This window comes from Protopterus annectens, chromosome 10.part0, assembly GCF_019279795.1.
Source record: "Protopterus annectens isolate FY-2018-M chromosome 10.part0, PAN1.0, whole genome shotgun sequence".
Classification (NCBI taxonomy): Eukaryota; Metazoa; Chordata; order Ceratodontiformes; family Protopteridae; genus Protopterus; species Protopterus annectens.
Window position 1 is genome coordinate 1,707,605,643 of NC_056744.1, and position 19,433 is coordinate 1,707,625,075.

General features: G+C 38.0%; 1 protein-coding gene across 3 annotated transcripts in view; it reads left to right on the forward strand.

The window, feature by feature from the left end:
* LOC122813941 (zinc finger protein 883-like) overlaps positions 1 to 19,433 on the forward strand; it is a 145,421-nt gene that overhangs the window by 20,837 nt on the left and 105,151 nt on the right. For 2 of the 3 annotated variants that reach the window (XM_044086484.1, XM_044086485.1), the window contains exon 2: positions 3,736 to 3,861. The exons of the other annotated variant lie outside the window; for it this stretch is intronic. In XM_044086484.1, the coding sequence (XP_043942419.1) occupies positions 3,736 to 3,861 (126 nt within the window). The remainder of the gene's footprint in view (positions 1 to 3,735; positions 3,862 to 19,433) is intronic. 3 annotated transcript variants of the gene reach the window in all.

A 19,433-nucleotide genomic window follows, 5' to 3' on the forward strand; every position in this document is an offset into this window, starting at 1 on the left:
TATGCTGATAAGTGGAAAAGGTATTAATCCTGGATTCAGTTTAAAGGAGAGGACACAACTCTGCCCTCCCTACCTGTAATCCTGGATTACTTAGCAGATCTACTCCACAAAGGCCTATCCTTTTCCTCCATTAAGACCCATGCCTCTGCCATCTCAGCTTATTACAACTCTGAGCTGCTCCTGTTCTCTCCCCCTTTCATCAAACAGTTCCTGAGAGGGACTAACAACTTAAGGCCACCAAGGAGAGTACCCACCCCTGCTTGGGACCTTAACTTTGTACTGGAAAAGCTCACACTGCCCCCCCCCCCCCCGAGCCTGCAGCATCAGCAGACTTAAAATTCCTCTCCTGAAAACAGCATTGCTCCTGGCCATCACTTCAGCGAGAAGAGTGTCTGAGCTACAAGCACTTACAGCTGTGGAACCCTTCATTATTTTTCATGCTGACAGGGTTTCCCTCAGGACTAACCCTTCTTTTATGCCCAAAATGGTGTCCAGTGTGGCTCTCAACCAATCTATCCATTTGCCAACATTCTTCCCTAATCTTCAAAATAAAGGGGAAAGGATCCTGCACTCTTTGGATGTGCACAGACTGCTCAGATTCTACCTGGATAGGACTAAGCCCTTCAGTATATCTGACCAGTTATTACTCAGTTTTGCCTCAGGGGCAGAGGGCAAGGCCATTTCAAAACAGACATTTTCCAAATGGATAGCACACTGTATCCATTTCTGCTACAAACACCATGGGAAACCAACCCCTCAGGGGGTCAGAACACATCCCACTAGGGCAACTTCTACCTCTACAGCATTCCTCAGGGGAGTCCCTACCAGGTACATTCTGGAGGCTGCTATCTGGAGCTCTATACACACATTGACGAAACATTACCACCTGCCTATATTTTCCAAATCCAAGGTGGGTTTTGCACCTACAGTCCTGCAGGGCATTCTAGCCAGCCCAAACACTTCTTGACTGCCTCCACCCTTTCTTCAGCTTTGGGAATCAACCCAAGTGTGATGAGTGCAACAGTGAAACACGAAGAACATAGTACAGTTGTGTACACTTACCATAAATGTAGATGTTTGAATGTATTCACTGTTGCAGTCCTGTTTTCTCTCCCTCCAGCCCCCTTCTCACTCTTTCTGTCTCTCTCCTCTCTATGTATACTACCCATCCCTTGCAGGGGTATTGGTATTTACTTTTTACTGATGGAGATTTTTCCACCATAGCTTAGCTCCCTACTGGGTGGCTCCTGACATTTGGGGCAAGAAAATCTGATGTAATGGCGTCGGCTGCCTGTTTTTATTCCCCTGACATCCTGACATCAGACCTGGAGCAACAGCAACCAGTGCAGAAATACTAAGTCTCTGGTATTTGGGTGGAATGAGGGCTACCTGCAGGCAGATAACCCAAGTATGATGACTGCAATAGTGAATACACTCGAACATCTACATTTATCTTAAGTGTACACAACTGGACTTTTCCACTTTTCACATATCTTCCTCAACCACAGCTTACTTCTTTCTCAAGGTGTTAAGTTTCTCCTATGATTTCTCATGATAAATTCCATGTGAGACTGATTTAGTTGACCCTTTGGATCCAGTGGCCTCAAATGCAGATCTTTTAGGACAATGAATGTGCATCTGTCAGGCCTCAAGGTAAATATCTTTTAACATGGTGAATGGATACCAGCAACAGCTGCCTTTTCAGCCCCCCCCCCATCGTCTTATCCATGGAAGCAGTCGCCATGGATGAGGAAGACCATGGGTGGTAGGCATTTCAACAGGTGAAGATTTCTTGTTCTCTGGCATTCATAATAATCTTTCCTTTTTATCAACATTCTAGAGAACAGTCCTGTTGACCCCCTAAACATTTATAGGACTTCCTTCCAGTAGGGGCTCTAACAATATAGACAGTCCAGCAAAGCATGATCCTTCCTCAGTGCTGGGAAGCCATGATACTAAAGGAACAGATGATGTCCAGCAACTGTTTTCTTATTGCCATCCGTAACTCTGAGAAGCCCACTTCCTTGGTTGACGGGCTTAACAGTTACCTACTGCTACACCATGAGTGGTCTCTCAGCACCTCTGTGACATGGAAGGTTTCCAAAAATTGTCAAAACCTTGTTAAGACTTTTCTGCCTTCCTGACAAACATGAACTGCAGTGAAATCTCCTCCCTTATTCCATCTCCAGTTAACCCCCAGGGGATGTTTTAACTTATATAAGACCTCTTGGGCTCCCATACACTTTTTTCCCCACTTTTTCGTATAAGACTTGTCCAACAAGAGTCCACAAGGCCGAAGGCATCCTGTTTGATCCCTATTGGCCTCAGCAGATATGGCTTCCTCTGCTTCTGCCTCAGTGCTTGGAGAACACATTTGTTGAAATTTTGCAAAGATTTTGGTAAGGGTACTTTCTTATAAAGGCCTGTGCTATGAGATCTAGTACACCCTTGAGACTTGTACTTCATTGTGGAAAAAATACGCCCCAGTTCCCTTTGAGCCAGATGATACATAGTACACATAAAATACCTTACCTGAAGTATGCTTTTTTGTAGCCATTACATCAGCCAGAAGAATTACTGAAGTTTATGTATTTTCGTGTTATCCTCTTCTATATGTTTTTTCACAGTGCATGAATTTATCTTGAAACAAACACTATCTTCCTGCCTAAAGTAGTGACTAAGTTGAAGTTGAACTATTACATCAGCTGTATACATTCCTTCCAGTCTCCTCCAGCCATGAGGATTACTTGCTACATTGCATGAATGTTTAACACCAGTTAAGATGTTCTGAGGATAGAGCCAAGCCCTTGTGTAAAGATGTTTATCATTTCCTCCAAGTTTCTAGGCCTTAAAGTTTCTGAACTTACTCTTGCAGGTTGGATTTATAAATTGTATAAATTCTGTTAAGTATAAGAAGCCATTGTTACAAGTGAAATAAGCCACATTTCTTTAGAGCCTTAGCTAGCCTGGGTGTCCCCTTCAGAAATGCAGCCCTTGAGGATATTTGTGTTTTTTGCAATGGCTGTGTGATCTTCCTTAAATTATTGGTTCGTAGGTAGTTACTAGGCTGTTGGTCAGTGAGGATTTTAAGAAGCCCAGAGGTACATTCCTGCGGTAGTTTTTTTACTCTTATTTTTGAATTATGAATAACCCAGAGACAGGTGGAACAAGGATATGTTGGGACATTTACTTGTTACCCCTTTCCATAAGGGATGTTGGTACTAAGTTTGGTGTGAATTTACAGTGTCACACCCATTCATCCAGATTTCATTAGAGTACAGTAAGAAAAGTACATTTATGCTTAGTTGAAGACTGTTCCATAGAAGCATTATTATCTTTGATACATATCTATCCCTCCAACATGTCCTGTTTATGTTCTGAAAGAGACTGAGATTCCTTGATCAGGTGTTTACACCAGTGTGTTATATGTCTGACAGGATAGGGTCTGTTGAGGGCCTGTTCAAAACCTGTAGATGAAATTATAATCCTCTTTTAAAGATCCTGCATAGATCTTCAAACACTGCACCTGTTAGATCACATTTATCAGATTTACTATAGATAAATGTAAAGCTAAGCAGAGTGCTGTTAACTTATTAAATGCGGGATGCAAACCACGAAAGGGCATGTTTGGGATTCTCTTAAGTAAGGTATATATAGGAATTTTGTTGCAGAATATTTTTATAGGATTTTGATGAGTAGCATTTAATGTTATGGTCTTGCTTGTTTCCTATGAAGGATCTGAAGTCCCATCAGAGAAATTATTATTGCTTTTTAAAGAAGGTTATGGTGACCTGCCACAGGACAATGATGTGAGAAAAAATGCCAAAGAAAAGAAAGATAACCCTGAGCACAAGCTGAAGAGTAAGTGAATGACTCATTAATGATGAATTTTGTAAATTAGTTTTCTACTGATATTGATACATTTGGTGAGAATAGACAATGTACAGCCTAGAAGACTGTTTAACCGCATAATTTTATTTGTTGTTTTTAATAAAAAACAAGTCTGTCTCAGCGGGTTGATGTGGGAGTCAGTCGAAAGGGATGAAGGCGTTAAGGCCAGGATTACTGCTTGTTTATTTACTTACTTCTTTTTTTTATTTTTTTTTTTCTGAGCAGAACCTCCTAAACATTCAGATTTTAAACTGTACAGTCAGGTGTGAGGCAATGACTCAAGTCGATTTTTGTCCAGTAGGTCAGTTAATTACTCATCAGAATGTGAAGGTTTTGAACATCCCAGTTCTGGCTGTTTTAGTTTACTAGTGTTGAAATGTAATTTTATTCTTGCAGTAGATAGTGATATGGATATGGGAGGGGGATCAGAGGTTGGGTGTGTGTATCGGCTAACCGCAGGATACAGTTATTGATTTAAGAAAATATGTAAGTCCATGAAAACAATTTAATTAGTCCCCATATGGAGAATTGAAAAAGAATGATCATAGAATGGGAGAAGAGGTGAAAATAACACATCTCTGCACTCTTGTGTAGGAAGGCTGAATTAAATGCACACACATTCACCAAACTGTTAGCTGTAGGATACTAATGTAGATGCTGGATGAAGCTTGCAGACAGCATCTCTACGATGTGTGTCATTTATGTGATTTTTGTAGTCCTGATACCTCAGGTATGGGGCAATTTTCATCTGGCATTTATCAAACAAGATGCAACAGTTGTGAGAAGACTGCTGGTTAAAGTCTGTAGGCCAAAACTCTCCATGTCAGTTGTGGGTTTATAAAGTTTCCCATTCATTGTAATATTGTCAATTTTAATTAACTATCCTACTAGTCTCTGTATTGTAACCCACTGCACTCTGTTATGTTACACTGCATCATTTTTTTGCAGATGTGAAATTTAAAGACAAGGATGGCACTCCCTTCCTTGCTACATTAAACAACTACTTTGCACAGCTAAAACCTTATCCCACTACTCTGGTATACTGAATTATACACATGTGAAAGCTAGACTTTATTCTACTTTGTCACACTCAGTCACTTGTTTATTTAACTAACAACTTAGTATGCCATGTTATGATTGCTGTACTGAATTCCTTGTATTTTTCTTTTATTTTTTAATGATTTGTTTGTGTGACCTTCTTAGTCATTGTTTTAGTTTGTTAGTTGGGATATTTTGCAGACACCCTAATGGTTATGCACATCATCTGGCTACAACACCCTTGTGTTTCTAAAGGTTAGGCAAACAGTCCAGTTATTATGTTCTGATTAAGCCATAAGAAGGCTGAAACACGCATGCCAACAGCTAATGTGGTTTGGCTTTATTGGCCTGAAGTGAAAAAGAAAAAAGTCATTGGCATTAAGAACTGCCATATAGCTGAAACACCTGATGTCCTTAAAGGGCCATTTGCATATATCCCATGTGCCTCTAATACAAGAGGATTAAGGACTCACACAGTGGAAACTCTAGTGTGGTTAGATTTTTCTTTTATTTTTTACTGTTTACAGAGAGGAAAATGTGACCATCCATCTGCACTTGGAATCATTGACTTTCACAAATGAAGCAACCAGTGTTCCAGAATTCCCTAAACTTACTGACAAAAAAAAATGTTTCAAAGTTACAAGAATACAAGCTTTGATAATCTGTAAATTGCTTCAGGTATTTACTGACTGTGCTTTAACACTATGCGACATAACTTACTTTAACTTCATGGTGACCCTTTTGTTTATACAAGTACTAGCATAGCCCACCTTATCATACCATGCTGTACTGAATTGCTTCTCTTTACAGAGGTAAACATCCCACCAGCTATTTCTGCTTTGCTATACTAACTGCTTGCCTGTACAAGTGAAACTATAACCCATTGCAGTGAACTGCATGTTTACACAAGTTGAAACCCTGCAAAAGTTAGCAATTTGAAGAAAAAATGTTTATGATTCTTATTAGCAAAGACAGTAACATAACAGTGTTACATGATGAAAAAACCATGTACACATACAAACCTCTGACAGTAACGTTTGCAGAGAGTAAAAGAGAAATCAAGGGTGATATTTTGTATCCTTATGTCTCAAAGTCCTGCCCTCCCCCCCAAAGGTAATGCATACTTACCAGTGTGGGAGCTAATTTTTAGAATGGCTTGTATTGTTTGTATTTTTCCATTGCATATAGCTTCTCTTATGCTACACCTACTGATCATTTTGTAAATAATGAACTGCCTTGTGATACATTGAGGCTACTCCTACTGAATACTTTGTAACTAATGCAGTGCCTTGTTATACACTGAGCACATGCATGCTACACCTACTGAATACTTTGTAACTAATGCAGTGCCTTGTGATACACTGAGCACATGCATGCTACACCTACTGAATACGTTGTAACTAATGCATTTCCTTGTGATACATTGAGGCTACTCCTACTGAATACTTTGTAACTAATGCAGTGCCTTGTGATACATTGAGACTATACCTACTGAATATGTTGTAACTAATGCAGTGCCTTCTAATACATGGAGCACCCTTATTCTGCTCTAAAAATGAGACAGTAATGCCCTGCTAATAACAAGACTCTTAAATAAGAGCCTCCGTATATCAAGGTCATAAAACTGAAGTAATTAAGAATCTCACAATTAACAACTTTGCTAATCCTTTCTCATTCTGAGGTGAACAAAACACTTCATAGGTGATCATGAACCCAAAGAAATGTCAACAACTGAAATATAGGTAATTTAATAGTATGCAGGTGGGAAAAATCAACCCAGGAATTTAATAGTAGGAATATGGGAAAATCACCTCTAATTAAATAACTTCATTATACTGTTTGCTTTGTTTTTCAATTTTGGATCTTCCAGGATTTCTTTTAATAGTAAGTCATTTTAGGCAAAGCAGGACAAGTTCCAGTTCAGATTTTGTCCTTGACCATCTCTTAGTTACTTAGTGACCTACATGAAAACACTTTTTACTAACTCCATACCTGTACTTTAGAAAGGAAGCTCAGGGTGAGCTCCATTGAACAAGGGACAAACACTCTCTGGAGGCTTCATATACTAGAAAAATTAATAATTGGATCATTGAGCATAACTTCAGTATGTTATCTGTTGTTGAAATTAATTTCAAAAATGATTTTTTTTCTCAAGTGACCCAGTCATAATTTTCTGTCTTATACATCAGTAGTGGGTTATTTGCTTTCATACTTGTAGCCTTGTTACACTTTAATAGAATGGTGTTTATGTACTCCATTTCAGGACATTATGATTCACATACACTTTATGTAGAGCCTTGTTCTACATCTGTAAGGGATTATTTGCTTACCAAGTGCAGAACCTCCTCAGACATCCTTGGCAGGGGTATTTATATGCAAATTACAGAGCATCCTTATACATCAGTGGAAGGAGTATTTATGTACATATTACTGTGGAAGGGGTCTTTATATGCAAATTACAGAATCTCCTTATACATTGGTGGAAAGGGTATTTATATACAAGTTACAGAGCCTCCTTGTACTTTAGTGGAAGAGGTATTTATAAACAAATTACACAGCCTTCTTATACATCGGTGTAAGGGGTATTTTACAAATTACAGAGCCTCCTTATACATCGGTGGAAGGGGTATTTATATACATATTACAGAAACTGCATATATATTGGTGGAAGCAGTATTTATAGGGAAATTACAGAACCTCCCTATACATTGGTGGGAAAGGTATTTATATACAAGTTACAGAGCATCCTTGTACCTCAGTGGAAGGGGTATTTATAAACAAATTACACAACCTTCTTATACATCTATGGAAGAGATATTTATATACAAATTATACAGCCTTCTTATACATCTGTGGAAGGGGTATTTACATACAAATGACAGAACCTCCTTATATATCTGTGGAAGGGGTATTTATATACAAGTTATAGAGCCTTCTTATACATCTGTGGAAGGGGTATTTACATACAAATTACAGAGCTTTCTTGTACCTCAGTGGAATGGGTATTGATATACAAATTACACAGCCTCCTTGTACATCTGTGAAAGGGATATTTATATGCAAGTTACAGAGCCTCCTTCTACATCTGTGGAATTGGTATTTATATACAAATTACAGATCCTTGTTATACATCTGTGGAAGGGGTATTTATATACAAATTACACAGCTTTCTTATACATCTGTGGAAGGGGTATTTGTATACAAATTACAGACCTTCTTTATACATAAGTGGAAGGCTACTTATACACAAATTACAGAGCTTCGTTGTACAATGGTAAAATGGGTACTTGTATACAAATTACATAGCTTCTTTATACATAGGTGGAAGGGCAACTTATACACAAATGACAGAGCCTTGTTATACATCTGTGAAAGCGGTATTTACATACCCCAAGTAAAGCTATGTTTTATACCATTGGAGGTATATTTTCTTACCAAAGTGTGAGCCTTTGGGAAAGACATTTGCATACCTCCTGCAAAGTAGTGTTATACATCAGAGAGAGGGGTATTTACATGCTTTAAATGTTCTGCTGGCAGGATGCAAACCTCCTGCAAAGTAGTTTTATACATCAGTGAGAGGTGTATTTACATGCTTTAAATGTTGAGATGGCAGGATGCATACCTCCTGCAAAGTAGTGCTATACATCAGTGAGAGGGGTATTTACATGCTTTAAATGTTGAGATGGCAGGATGCATACCACCTGCAGAGCAGTGTTATACATCAGTGAGAGGGGTATTTACATGCTTTAAATGTTGAGCTGGCAGGATGCATACCTCCTGCAGTGTAGTGTTATACATCAGTGAGAGGGGTATTTACATGTTTTAAATGTTGAGCTGGCAGGATGCATACCTCCTGCAAAGTAGTGTTATACATCAGTGAGAGGGGTATTTACATGCTTTAAATGTTGAGCTGGCAGGATGCATATCTCCTGCAAAGTAGTGTTATACATCAGTGAGAGGGGTATTTACATGCTTTAAATGTTCAGCTGGCAGGATGCATTTCTCCTGCAAAGTAGTGTTGTACATCAGTGAGAGGGGTATTTACATGCTTTAAATGTTGAGCTGGCAGGATGCATACCTCCTGCAGAGTAGTGTTATACATCAGTGAGAGGGGTATTTACATGCTTTAAATGTTGAGCTGGCAGGATGCATACCTCCTGCAGTGTAGTGTTATACATCAGTGAGAGGGATATTTGCATGCTTTAAGTGTTGAACTGGCAGGATGCATACCTCCTGCAGAGTAGTGTTATACATCAGTGAGAGGGGTATTTACATGTTTTAAATGTTGAGCTGTCAGGATGCATACCTCCTGCAGAGTAGTGTTATACATCAGTGAGAGGGGTATTTACATGCTTTAAATTTTGAGCTGGCAGGATGCATACCTCCTGCAAAGTAGTGTTATACATCAGTGAGAGGGGTATTTACATGCTTTAAATGTTGAGCTGGCAGGATGCATACCTCCTGCAAAGTAGTGCTCTACATCAGTGAGAGGGGTATTTACATGCTTTAAATGTTGAGCTGGCAGGATGCATACCTCCTGCAGAGTAGTGTTATACATCAGTGAGAGGGGTATTTACATGCTTTAAATGTTGAGCTGGCAGGATGCATACCTCCTGCAAAGTAGTGTTATACATCAGTGAGTGGGGTATTTACATGCTTTAAATGTTGAGCTGGCAGGATGCATACCTCCTGCAAAGTAGTGCTATACATCAGTGAGAGGGGTATTTACATGCTTTAAATGTTGAGCTGGCAGGATGCATACCTCCTGCAAAGTAGTGCTATACATCAGTGAGAGGGGTATTGACATGCTTTAAATGTTGAGCTGCCAGGATGCATACCTCCTGCAAAGTAGTGCTATACATCAGTGAGAGGGGTATTGACATGCTTTAAATGTTGAGCTGGAAGGATGCATACCTCCTGCAGAGTAGTGTTATACACCAGTGAGAGGGGTATTTACATGCTTTAAATGTTGAGCTGGCAGGATGCATACCTCCTGCAAAGTAGTGTTGTACATCAGTAAGAGGGGTATTTACATGCTTTAAATGTTGAGCTGGCAGGATGCAGACCTCCTGCAGAGTAGTGCTATACATCAGTGCGAGGGGTATTTACATGCTTTAAATGTTGAGCTGGCAGGATACATACCTCCTGCAGAGTAGTGTTATACATCAGTAAGAGGGGTATTTACATGCTTTAAATGTTGAGCTGGCAGGATGCATACCACCTGCAAAATAGTGTTGTACATAAGTGAGAGGGATATTTACATGCTTTACATGTTGACCTGGCAAGATAACTAAGTCACCCTGAATTTTGCTTGGGGAGAACCTAAATATTCACATAACCTCTGCAAGTTGTATGCAAATACCTCTCCACTTTTGCATAGCATGTGTCAAAAGTGGCATGAGAACAGCTCTCCCAATTAAATATAAGAAGGCTGTACAGGGGGTATGTAAATGTCCTGCCTGATGGAGGGAAAGGTCAAGAAAGAAGCAGAAAAAGAGAGTAACCTCACAGAATATAATATATTCATAAAGTAACAGAATGTATACTGAGAACTAAGCCAACATGGGACTGGAGAAAGGAGATTCTACTGATAAGGATGACTGCAGTTAGGATATAGGCAATAGGCTAGAGGGAGCTGGAATTTACTGGGGAAAACTGACAAGAACCAAGGTATTGGAAGCACATAATTATGGTGGGAAAAGTAATAGAATGGGAAAAGGACAAGAATTTATTTGGACTGCAGGCTAGAGATTGGCTTCCTTATTAAAGAATGATATCAAAGTATAGGCAAAGAGAAAGGGACACTGGGATCCTAAGTGAAAGACCAACACTAGTAGAGTTCTTAGTAGACTCTAGAACAGAATCTGCTGTTAAGAAATTAATAATTAATGGGGCATATAAAATATTGCCTGATAATCATAGGAATAAATCAGAGAAGTTTAAAAAGGATTAGGAAGAGATGTTGGACAGGTTATGCACAAAGATACAATGGGTTGGTATGTGCATGGTTCCCAAATATGCAGCAAAGTATAGAAGATTTAGGATCTTTGCTTGGAAGTGTTTGCATAGGTATTTTATACCTGAAGTAGATTCCAAATAATTTTTACTCAGGTAGATTGCAAATGTTGGAGGTGTGAAGGAGAAGAAAGAGGCAATTGGAAATATATTTTTAGGAGTGCAATGAGTTGGCAAATTATAAAAATAACCCTGCAGACCACTCTGTCAGAAATACTGGATGAGGAAATTGTCTAGACTTAGTAAGGCCTTGCTGAGTTTAATTCATGTTTGTTCAAAGAAATGTTATTCCTCATTTTCAAGTAATAAATTTTCGATTAATATAATAAGCAACAATAATAATAAAAATGATACAGTTACAAAGAATAAACAAAACAAACTATGTACAATGTATAGAAAGGCCTGAATTCCAAAAATGAAATTACTAATGCTTTGCGAAGACATTCTTCTACTATCGCATCATTTTTTAGTTTAATTCTTTAGACATCTGAGACAAGATTCTGTAAATAAAAATTAATGAGAGTTATCACTTTCGACCAAGAATTATTGGTAAATGGCTAGGGATGAATTCTTTGTTTTACTCTCTGAAGGCTACTTCTTTTAAGAAGGATAAAAAGACTAAAAAATGGTGTTTTGGTGTTTTTTTCATTTTCTTTAGTAATATTTTTCCTTGCAACAGCAAGGATAATCCATAAAAGAAAAAGATTATTACATTTAAAATTAAAAATATCATTTATATCAAATAAAATTAAAAATGTGGATAAAGAGAAAGTACCTGAAAATAAAGCTTTCAAGAAATTATGTATATTATATCAATATGAATTTAGAGAAAGACAGTCATAAAAGACATGCTAACAGTCAGTATTACATGCTTGCAAACATCACCAACAGAGTATATTGTTATTACCGTTAAATTTAGCTATTTTATTTGTAGTTATAAAGGAGTTAAAAGGCTCTATGTAAAAATTCCCTGTGCCAATATTGAGACCAAGGGGTCTGTCTAATAGATGACATTTGAGATTTGTGTTCAGAGGTGAAATAAGAAGAATGACTTATTGTAATATGATTCCAGAATTTAGCACTTAAATTTATTTTAGATTTTATTAACATTTTGTAAAGTTTTGAAATTAATGACACCAAAGAAAAAGCCAAAAGGAGAAAAAGATGTCAATAATCCAATTTTAAGTCCAGTTGCCATGCAGTCACAAAGTTTTGAAATTAAATTGTCAGTTTTTGATTTTTTTGTATATAGCTTATTGAAAAAGCTGTATTATTTTATGATGTTATTTAAACTGTGAGTAAAAAGAAATACAATTCTTGAGTCTGTGTTCTCACATTTTGTATAAGCAGGTCCTGGGGATCCAAATTAAATTCTATAATAAATTGTTGAGAAACTTTAACTTGGAGATCTTTAAAACAGTGATGCCAACAAACAAAATTCTTGTACTCCCAATTAATAAAAATATGATTGTGTAATGTTTCTGCTGGTACTAAAAGGAACTATAGTTTCAAACCAGATCTTGATGCCTGTATAGAAAGGATTATATTTTTAAAGTCTTAAAATAATACTTAAATAGCTAAAATTTGCTGAAGGGGGGATGTTATATTGTATGTAATTATAAAGGTAATGCCAGAAAGAATTATCTTTATTAATTTATTTATTATTACTTAATATGTCTTCTTCATTTCTAAGAAGAGTTAGATGTAAAGTTTTCCAGTTAGAGTCATAATTAGGATCAACTCACTGTAATATAATTTCAAAGATTGATGCTTTGATATAATTATCAGTGTCTGGAAAATTAAATCCTCCAAGATCCCATGCTCTGATGAGATGAAGAAAGGTTATTCTATGTTTATTAGTAGTTTATTTCACTAATGTGATGATTACTGGGAGGAAGAGACAGGACTTCTATTATATGTAACATTTTAGGTAAAATAATCATGTTTATCAATTGAAGTCTATCTTCAAACGAAATAATGTCTATCTTCTAAATAATAGTCTATTTTCAAACTAAAACTTCTTTTGGCCTGCTTTTGGTGAGTAAGCTTACCCAGACCCTTTTCAGTGTTCACACCTGCAACACCCTTGGTCTACCTGCATCATCGCAGCTCGGGACCTCCCCCCCAGCAACTGCAACATTGCCAGATAAAACCACTGCTATGGTCTGGTTTCTCCCTACTGTTTTTGCAAGCCAAGAATAACACTTTTTAATAAGGATACCTACCAGACAAGTCTGCATAGCACACTTGGTCTACCTGCATCATCGCAGCTCACCCCCCCCCCCAGCAACTGCAACATTGCCAGATAAAACCACTGCTACATTCCGGTTTCTCCCTACAGTTATTGCAAGCCAAAAATAACACTTTTTAATAAGGATACCTACCAGACAAGTCTGCATAGGTGATTGGATATTTACAGTTCTTGTTATTAGCAGATGTGGTCCTTAACAGTTATGTTTTAAACATCGTGACTGGTTATTTACATTTCCTTTTACAGCACATTTGTTAATTTTACTAGTTATTTCTTAAACATTGTTTTGACTGGCGTGCACACCTGCAAGGGCCCACCCAGGCTATTTTAGCTTTGTCTTTTGCTACTGGGTGGCATAACTTAACAATATATTTGCTGTTTCTTATCCCAAATAGATCTGCCTCCACACTGAATACTTGTAAGGTAAGGCAAGTACCACTTACTTGGTGTATTTTGTCCCCAGATAGATTTACCTTATTTAGTATTAGTTGCACACTAAGGCCATAAAATAGTGTTTCTGCAACGAACTGCTTACACTCCTAATTTCCTGCTTCTACCTCTTCCTTGCTTACACTTACATTACAGCTGCAAGCCTTCCACTTCTTATGCTGATTGCTTTTCTTTGCACTCTTCTGTGAGGGGGCAGGCCAGATCTCTACCTGCTTTTTCTGGTTATACCATCCCCATTTTGTATCTCCCTTCTCCCCCGTGCACATTAACTAGTCTATGTTAGTGGGTCTCCTTGAGTGGCACCATTTTGAAAGTTATCTTTTGGTCTACTTGTGGTGAGGAAGCTTCCCCAAACCCTTTTCAGTGTGCACACCTGCAAGTGCGTGCCTGCAAGTGTTTAAGCTCTTTTCAAATGTTTGTGGTGCACCTGGTTTAACAAGCTTGTTTGTTTTCCAACTGAAGTACTTAGCTAACTTTATGTATTCTAGAGATCTAACTGACTTAGTGATTGCTTTTACTGCAGAAACTGTTTACTGTTACATATGCTGTTATGCTTACAAAGAATTTGTCTGGAGACTTGTGTTATGTGATGCATACAACAACTACAGTAAACAAGTGCTACATTCTCCATACTTTCCTTACCTCTGAGCTTACCTACCTAACCACTGATTGTTCTTCACAGTCTTGCCTTCTTCCTTCTCTTTGGCTCTACCCACTCCGTTCGCCCTGCAACCTCACTCTGCTCCCCTACCCTACTCCCAATTCCCACCCACCCCCGTGCTCCTACACTTATTCTAGCCATAAGTCCCCCCCTGTCTTACCCAATCCACTCTCATCTCCTCACTATCCCCTCCCATCCTCCAATAATCTCTCACCCCTCCCCATCCCTAATCCTTAAAGCTCTAGATACACTTCCATACTCCTCCCTCCTACACTGTCACCAATAATCCTTTTACATCCTCAACACCTAACCCCCAACTATTCCATTATACTCAAACCACACCATGTCTCTTCAAACCATTCTCATCCTTTCCCTTAGCCTACTACTCCTAATACCTCTATACTATGCTACCTCCTATTCCTCTTACAAACTACCCCCTTCTTTCCTATCCCTTCTTCACCCCACCAGCACCCCTAACACACATCATAACTCTGCACACATCTCATTTCCACACTATATACTCCTCCCTAGTGCTTCCAAACCCACTTCTCTGCTTTAAACTAAAACTCCTATCCTCCTCAATGAAACATCATATTCCCAAAGCACTATTGTACCTCCCACCAAACTCTAGGAGCAAATCCAAACCCCTTCTCTCATTCCCATTTAACTGCCTGTGCCTAGCAGGATATATACACCCCAACCCAGGACCTAGTACCAGCAGCAATCCATCTCCCTCCATTACCACCCATACTACCAACTCTAAATATCTCAAGATCTTGACCATCAATACACAGAGTCTAAGAAACAAATTAGCCCACTTCCATGCTTGGCTATCCCATACAGAATCTGACATAGCAGCTGTCTCTGAGACATGGCTAAAACCCAACATTTCAGACTTTGAAATACTACCCCCTGGGTTTCAAGTACTTAGACAAGACCGCCTAAAAAAGAAGGGTGGAGGAGTAGCCTTAATCTACTCTAGCCTACTCTGCATCACTACCTACCAAAATCCTTTTGCACAGTTCAGCAACTCTGAACTAGTCATAGGAAATCTCAAACTAAATAACCAGAAAAGCATTTGTGTTATAGCCTTCTAAATCCCCCCTGGAAACAACGTTAACACGCTTGAGGAAATTCTTCTATGGGCCTCATATAATATCAAGTTTGAGACATACATCCAAGGAGATGTGAACATTGACTGGAGCAAAATTACTGCCAATAACTATTATCATTTCAATCAATCTATGTAGTTTCACTCAACTCACAAATGCTATAGCCAGAACTAATAAAAATAACCCCCCAGGCTCCATACTGGACTGGATCCTTGTCTCCCACCCAAACAAAATCTCCCACACTGGCATCTTACTAGACTCTATCAGTGATCACTTACCAGCCTTCATCCATATGCCCCCTCCTCTCCTCATCTACACCAATATATCCATACTTAATCTCAACAACTTTAACCCTACAACTTTTTCCAATTCTCTCAAACATTTTACAGTGAGCTGATCGAAGGAAGGACACTCAGCAAACTCGGAGCTACAATATATAACATTAAGTATCCTGTTTTTTGTTTATTTTGTTCTTTATTTCTTTGTTGTTTATAGCACTTTGTGTACTGTGTATTTTTTCTAGCTAGTTTCACTGTGTGTGAGGTATAAAATGAATGAACGCTATTATAAAATCATGCGTTTTCGTCCTCCATGGACTTCATCAGATGCACTCATTAAAAACAAATGTCAATTTAAATACATTCACGTCAGTACCCCAACCAATCAAAAAATCCGTTCAATTAAATCTTTAACTATTAAATCTCCATTGTTCATATATTAATTTTGTTTAAAATACAATTCATAAAACTTATTTACAACATTACTATGACATCTTAAAATATTTTGTATTTAGTTTATATCAAGATGTTTAATACATTGAAGGTGTCCTTTGTAAATGTATGTTATTTTATACCTATATATTGCCATCTAATGGTTTGTTTAGGTATATTTTATTCCTTACTTGCTTTTAGTTTTAATAGTGGCTGGATCGAAATATATTCGTTCAATCCTGGGACTTTATTTGCCTCAAGCACTAATTACCACCATAACTCCCTATAACCTATACATTCCTCCCATGGGCCACCCCTCAATTCCTTTTTGATTTGTTCCAAAACAAAGAATCTGTACTTGTATTCATCACATACCGTGGTGTGCCTATATAATGCATTTGTTCCCTTGCATTTTTTTATGTCGTACATGTGTTCATATAGGATGGATAGGTAGGATAGGTAGGATGAATGACATACTAAGGAATGAATGCAAATATAAAGTGGTTTCAAGAAATGAAATTAATCTGGCTTACAGGAACATAGATATCAAGTTGGATAGTATGACCATAGAAAATGTTATAGACCTCAAAACACTGTCATTCTTGAAAAAAGAGAAACCTAGGATCCCCATTATTTTCGGTATACCGAAAATACATAAGGACGAGGAAAACCCACCCCTTAGACCCATTGTATCAGCAAGTGGCTCAAAAACAACACCACTGGCCAGGTTTGTTGATGTGAAGGCCAAACATATATGGACAAATAAAGAAAATATACTTAAGGATTCATGGGATCTCTTAAGAAGCTTAGTTTCGGATGTTTTTGATAGGGAGACCATCTTTGTAATGATAGATGTAGTGGACCTTTTTGGTTCAATTCCCTACAATGAAGGAATTATGATGTTTGAGGAGGAAGTGTTCGGGGATGGAAAGCTTTCGCAGGTGGATAAAATAGCATGCACAAGCTTAATGGATATAATTTTAAGGAATAATTTCTTGATACACAATGGTGAATACTTTCAACAGATTCAAGGGGTTGCGATGGGTGCTGTTTGCGCCCCCACATTTGCTAACCTAGTCCTTGCAAACTGGGAGGAAAGATATATTTTTAAATCTGAATATATTAATTATTGCATGTTGTATAAGAGGTTTTTAGATGACATTATAATATTTTGGAAGGGAAGCAATGATAAGCTTGAGGAATTCATCAAATACATAGGGCAAACCACCGACTTTCTTAAATTTACCCACACCTCATCTTATGAGAAAATTACATACTTGGATGTGGAGATAATGAAAAAAGAAAATTCTTTTGAAACTAGAGTACATAGGAAGAAGTCCTATGTTAATTCGTTCCTGCATTATGACAGTGGGCACTCTATTTATTGTAAGAAGAATTTGGTGAAGGGGCAATTGGTTAGGGGTTCAAGGATGTCAAGCCTGGATGCAGACTTCCTAACCGAATGTGATATGTTAGTGAACATGTTCTTGGAAAGGGGTTACCCCTATGACTTTATTAATAAAATAAAAGATGAAGTCTTGGTAGGAAGGGAAGGAAGATTTAGACCGATAAAAGGGTAAAAAGAAATAGTACAAAATAACACAAAACATGACACACCCAAATACCAACAAGCCCTAGTTCTGGAATATAATGCTTTAAATATAAAAGTGAAGGAAGCATTTCAAAAGGAATGGGAGAAGTTTAACAAATTGACAGATTTAAAAGGACTTTCTGATATATCTCCCAGAGTGGTATTCAGGAATTCAGAATGCATTAAACATATTTTGGAGAATGGGAAGGATAGAAAAGGCAGGACAGGTGACAGAGCAAACACAAGTAGGACAGGTACATACAAATGCGGCTCCTGCAAGCAATGTGAATATGTTATAAACAAAGAAAGAATATTCATAACAAGCAGACAACTCTGGTTAAATAGTAGGGGGTACTTCAATTGTGAGTCAAGGGGATTGGTGTACCTGGCTATGTGCACTACGTGCACATCATTTTATGTCGGAAAAACAGAAAGAACCATGAGAAGACGTATATATGAACACATGTACGACATAAAAAAATGCAAGGGAACAAATGCATTATATAGGCACACCACGGTATGTGATGAATACAAGTACAGATTCTTTGTTTTGGAACAAATCAAAAAGGAATTGAGGGTGGCCCATGGGAGGAATGTATAGGTTATAGGGAGTTATGGTGGCAATTAGTGCTTGAGGCAAATAAAGTCCCAGGATTGAACGAATATATTTCGATCCAGCCACTATTAAAACTAAAAGCAAGTAAGGAATAAAATATACCTAAACAAACCATTAGATGGCAATATATAGGTATAAAATAACATACATTTACAAAGGACACCTTCAATGTATTAAACATCTTGATATAAACTTGTGACAATACAAAATATTTTAAGATGTCATAGTAATGTTGTAAATAAGTTTTATGAATTGTATTTTAAACAAAATTAATATAAGAACAATGGAGATTTAATAGTTAAAGATTTAATTGAACGGATTTTTTGATTGGTTGGGGTACTGACGTGAATGTATTTAAATTGACATTTGTTTTTAATGAGTGCATCTGATGAAGTCCATGGAGGACGAAAACGCGTGATTTTATAATAGCGTTCATTCATTTTATACTTTTGTGAATAAAAGCTTTAGACTTTTGGACCGCTTCTCCTTTGGGGTTCCTCTCTTTGTATGGTGTTGGTTTTCGGAAGTCCGTGGAGGACGAAAACGCGTGATTTTATAATAGCGTTCATTCATTTTATACTTTTGTGAATAAAAGCTTTAGACTTTTGGACCGCTTCTCCTTTGGGGTTCCTCTCTTTGTATGGTGTTGGTTTTCGGAAGAGGTTGCCGGTTTTTTGCATTGTTTGGTTCATCAGCGGTATGGATAAGGAGAAGGAGGGTCCAACCTTTAATGAAGAATCTAGTCAATCTAGAAAATTGGTAGGGCAGCTCACAGCCCTAGTGGACTTGTTGACGCCATTATGTCACACTTTGGTACAGCGATCCGCCCCACAGGAAGTGACGAGTGTGAATGAAGGTCTGGGTCAAAGGCAGCAGAAACCGAAATGAAAAAGGTTATGCTATGGCGCTGAAGGAGCGGATTCACAGGACATGGGACCGAATGGTCAAACTTTTGACCCAGCGAACACACCGGAATTGCTCTTGGAGGGTGATAATGTTATCGACGACAACTGGGGAGCTGTACGTGATGTGCACGTTGTTAATAAAGGTACTGTAAACATCTCCGGTTTTCAGGAGATGAATGTTTGGCTTAAAAAG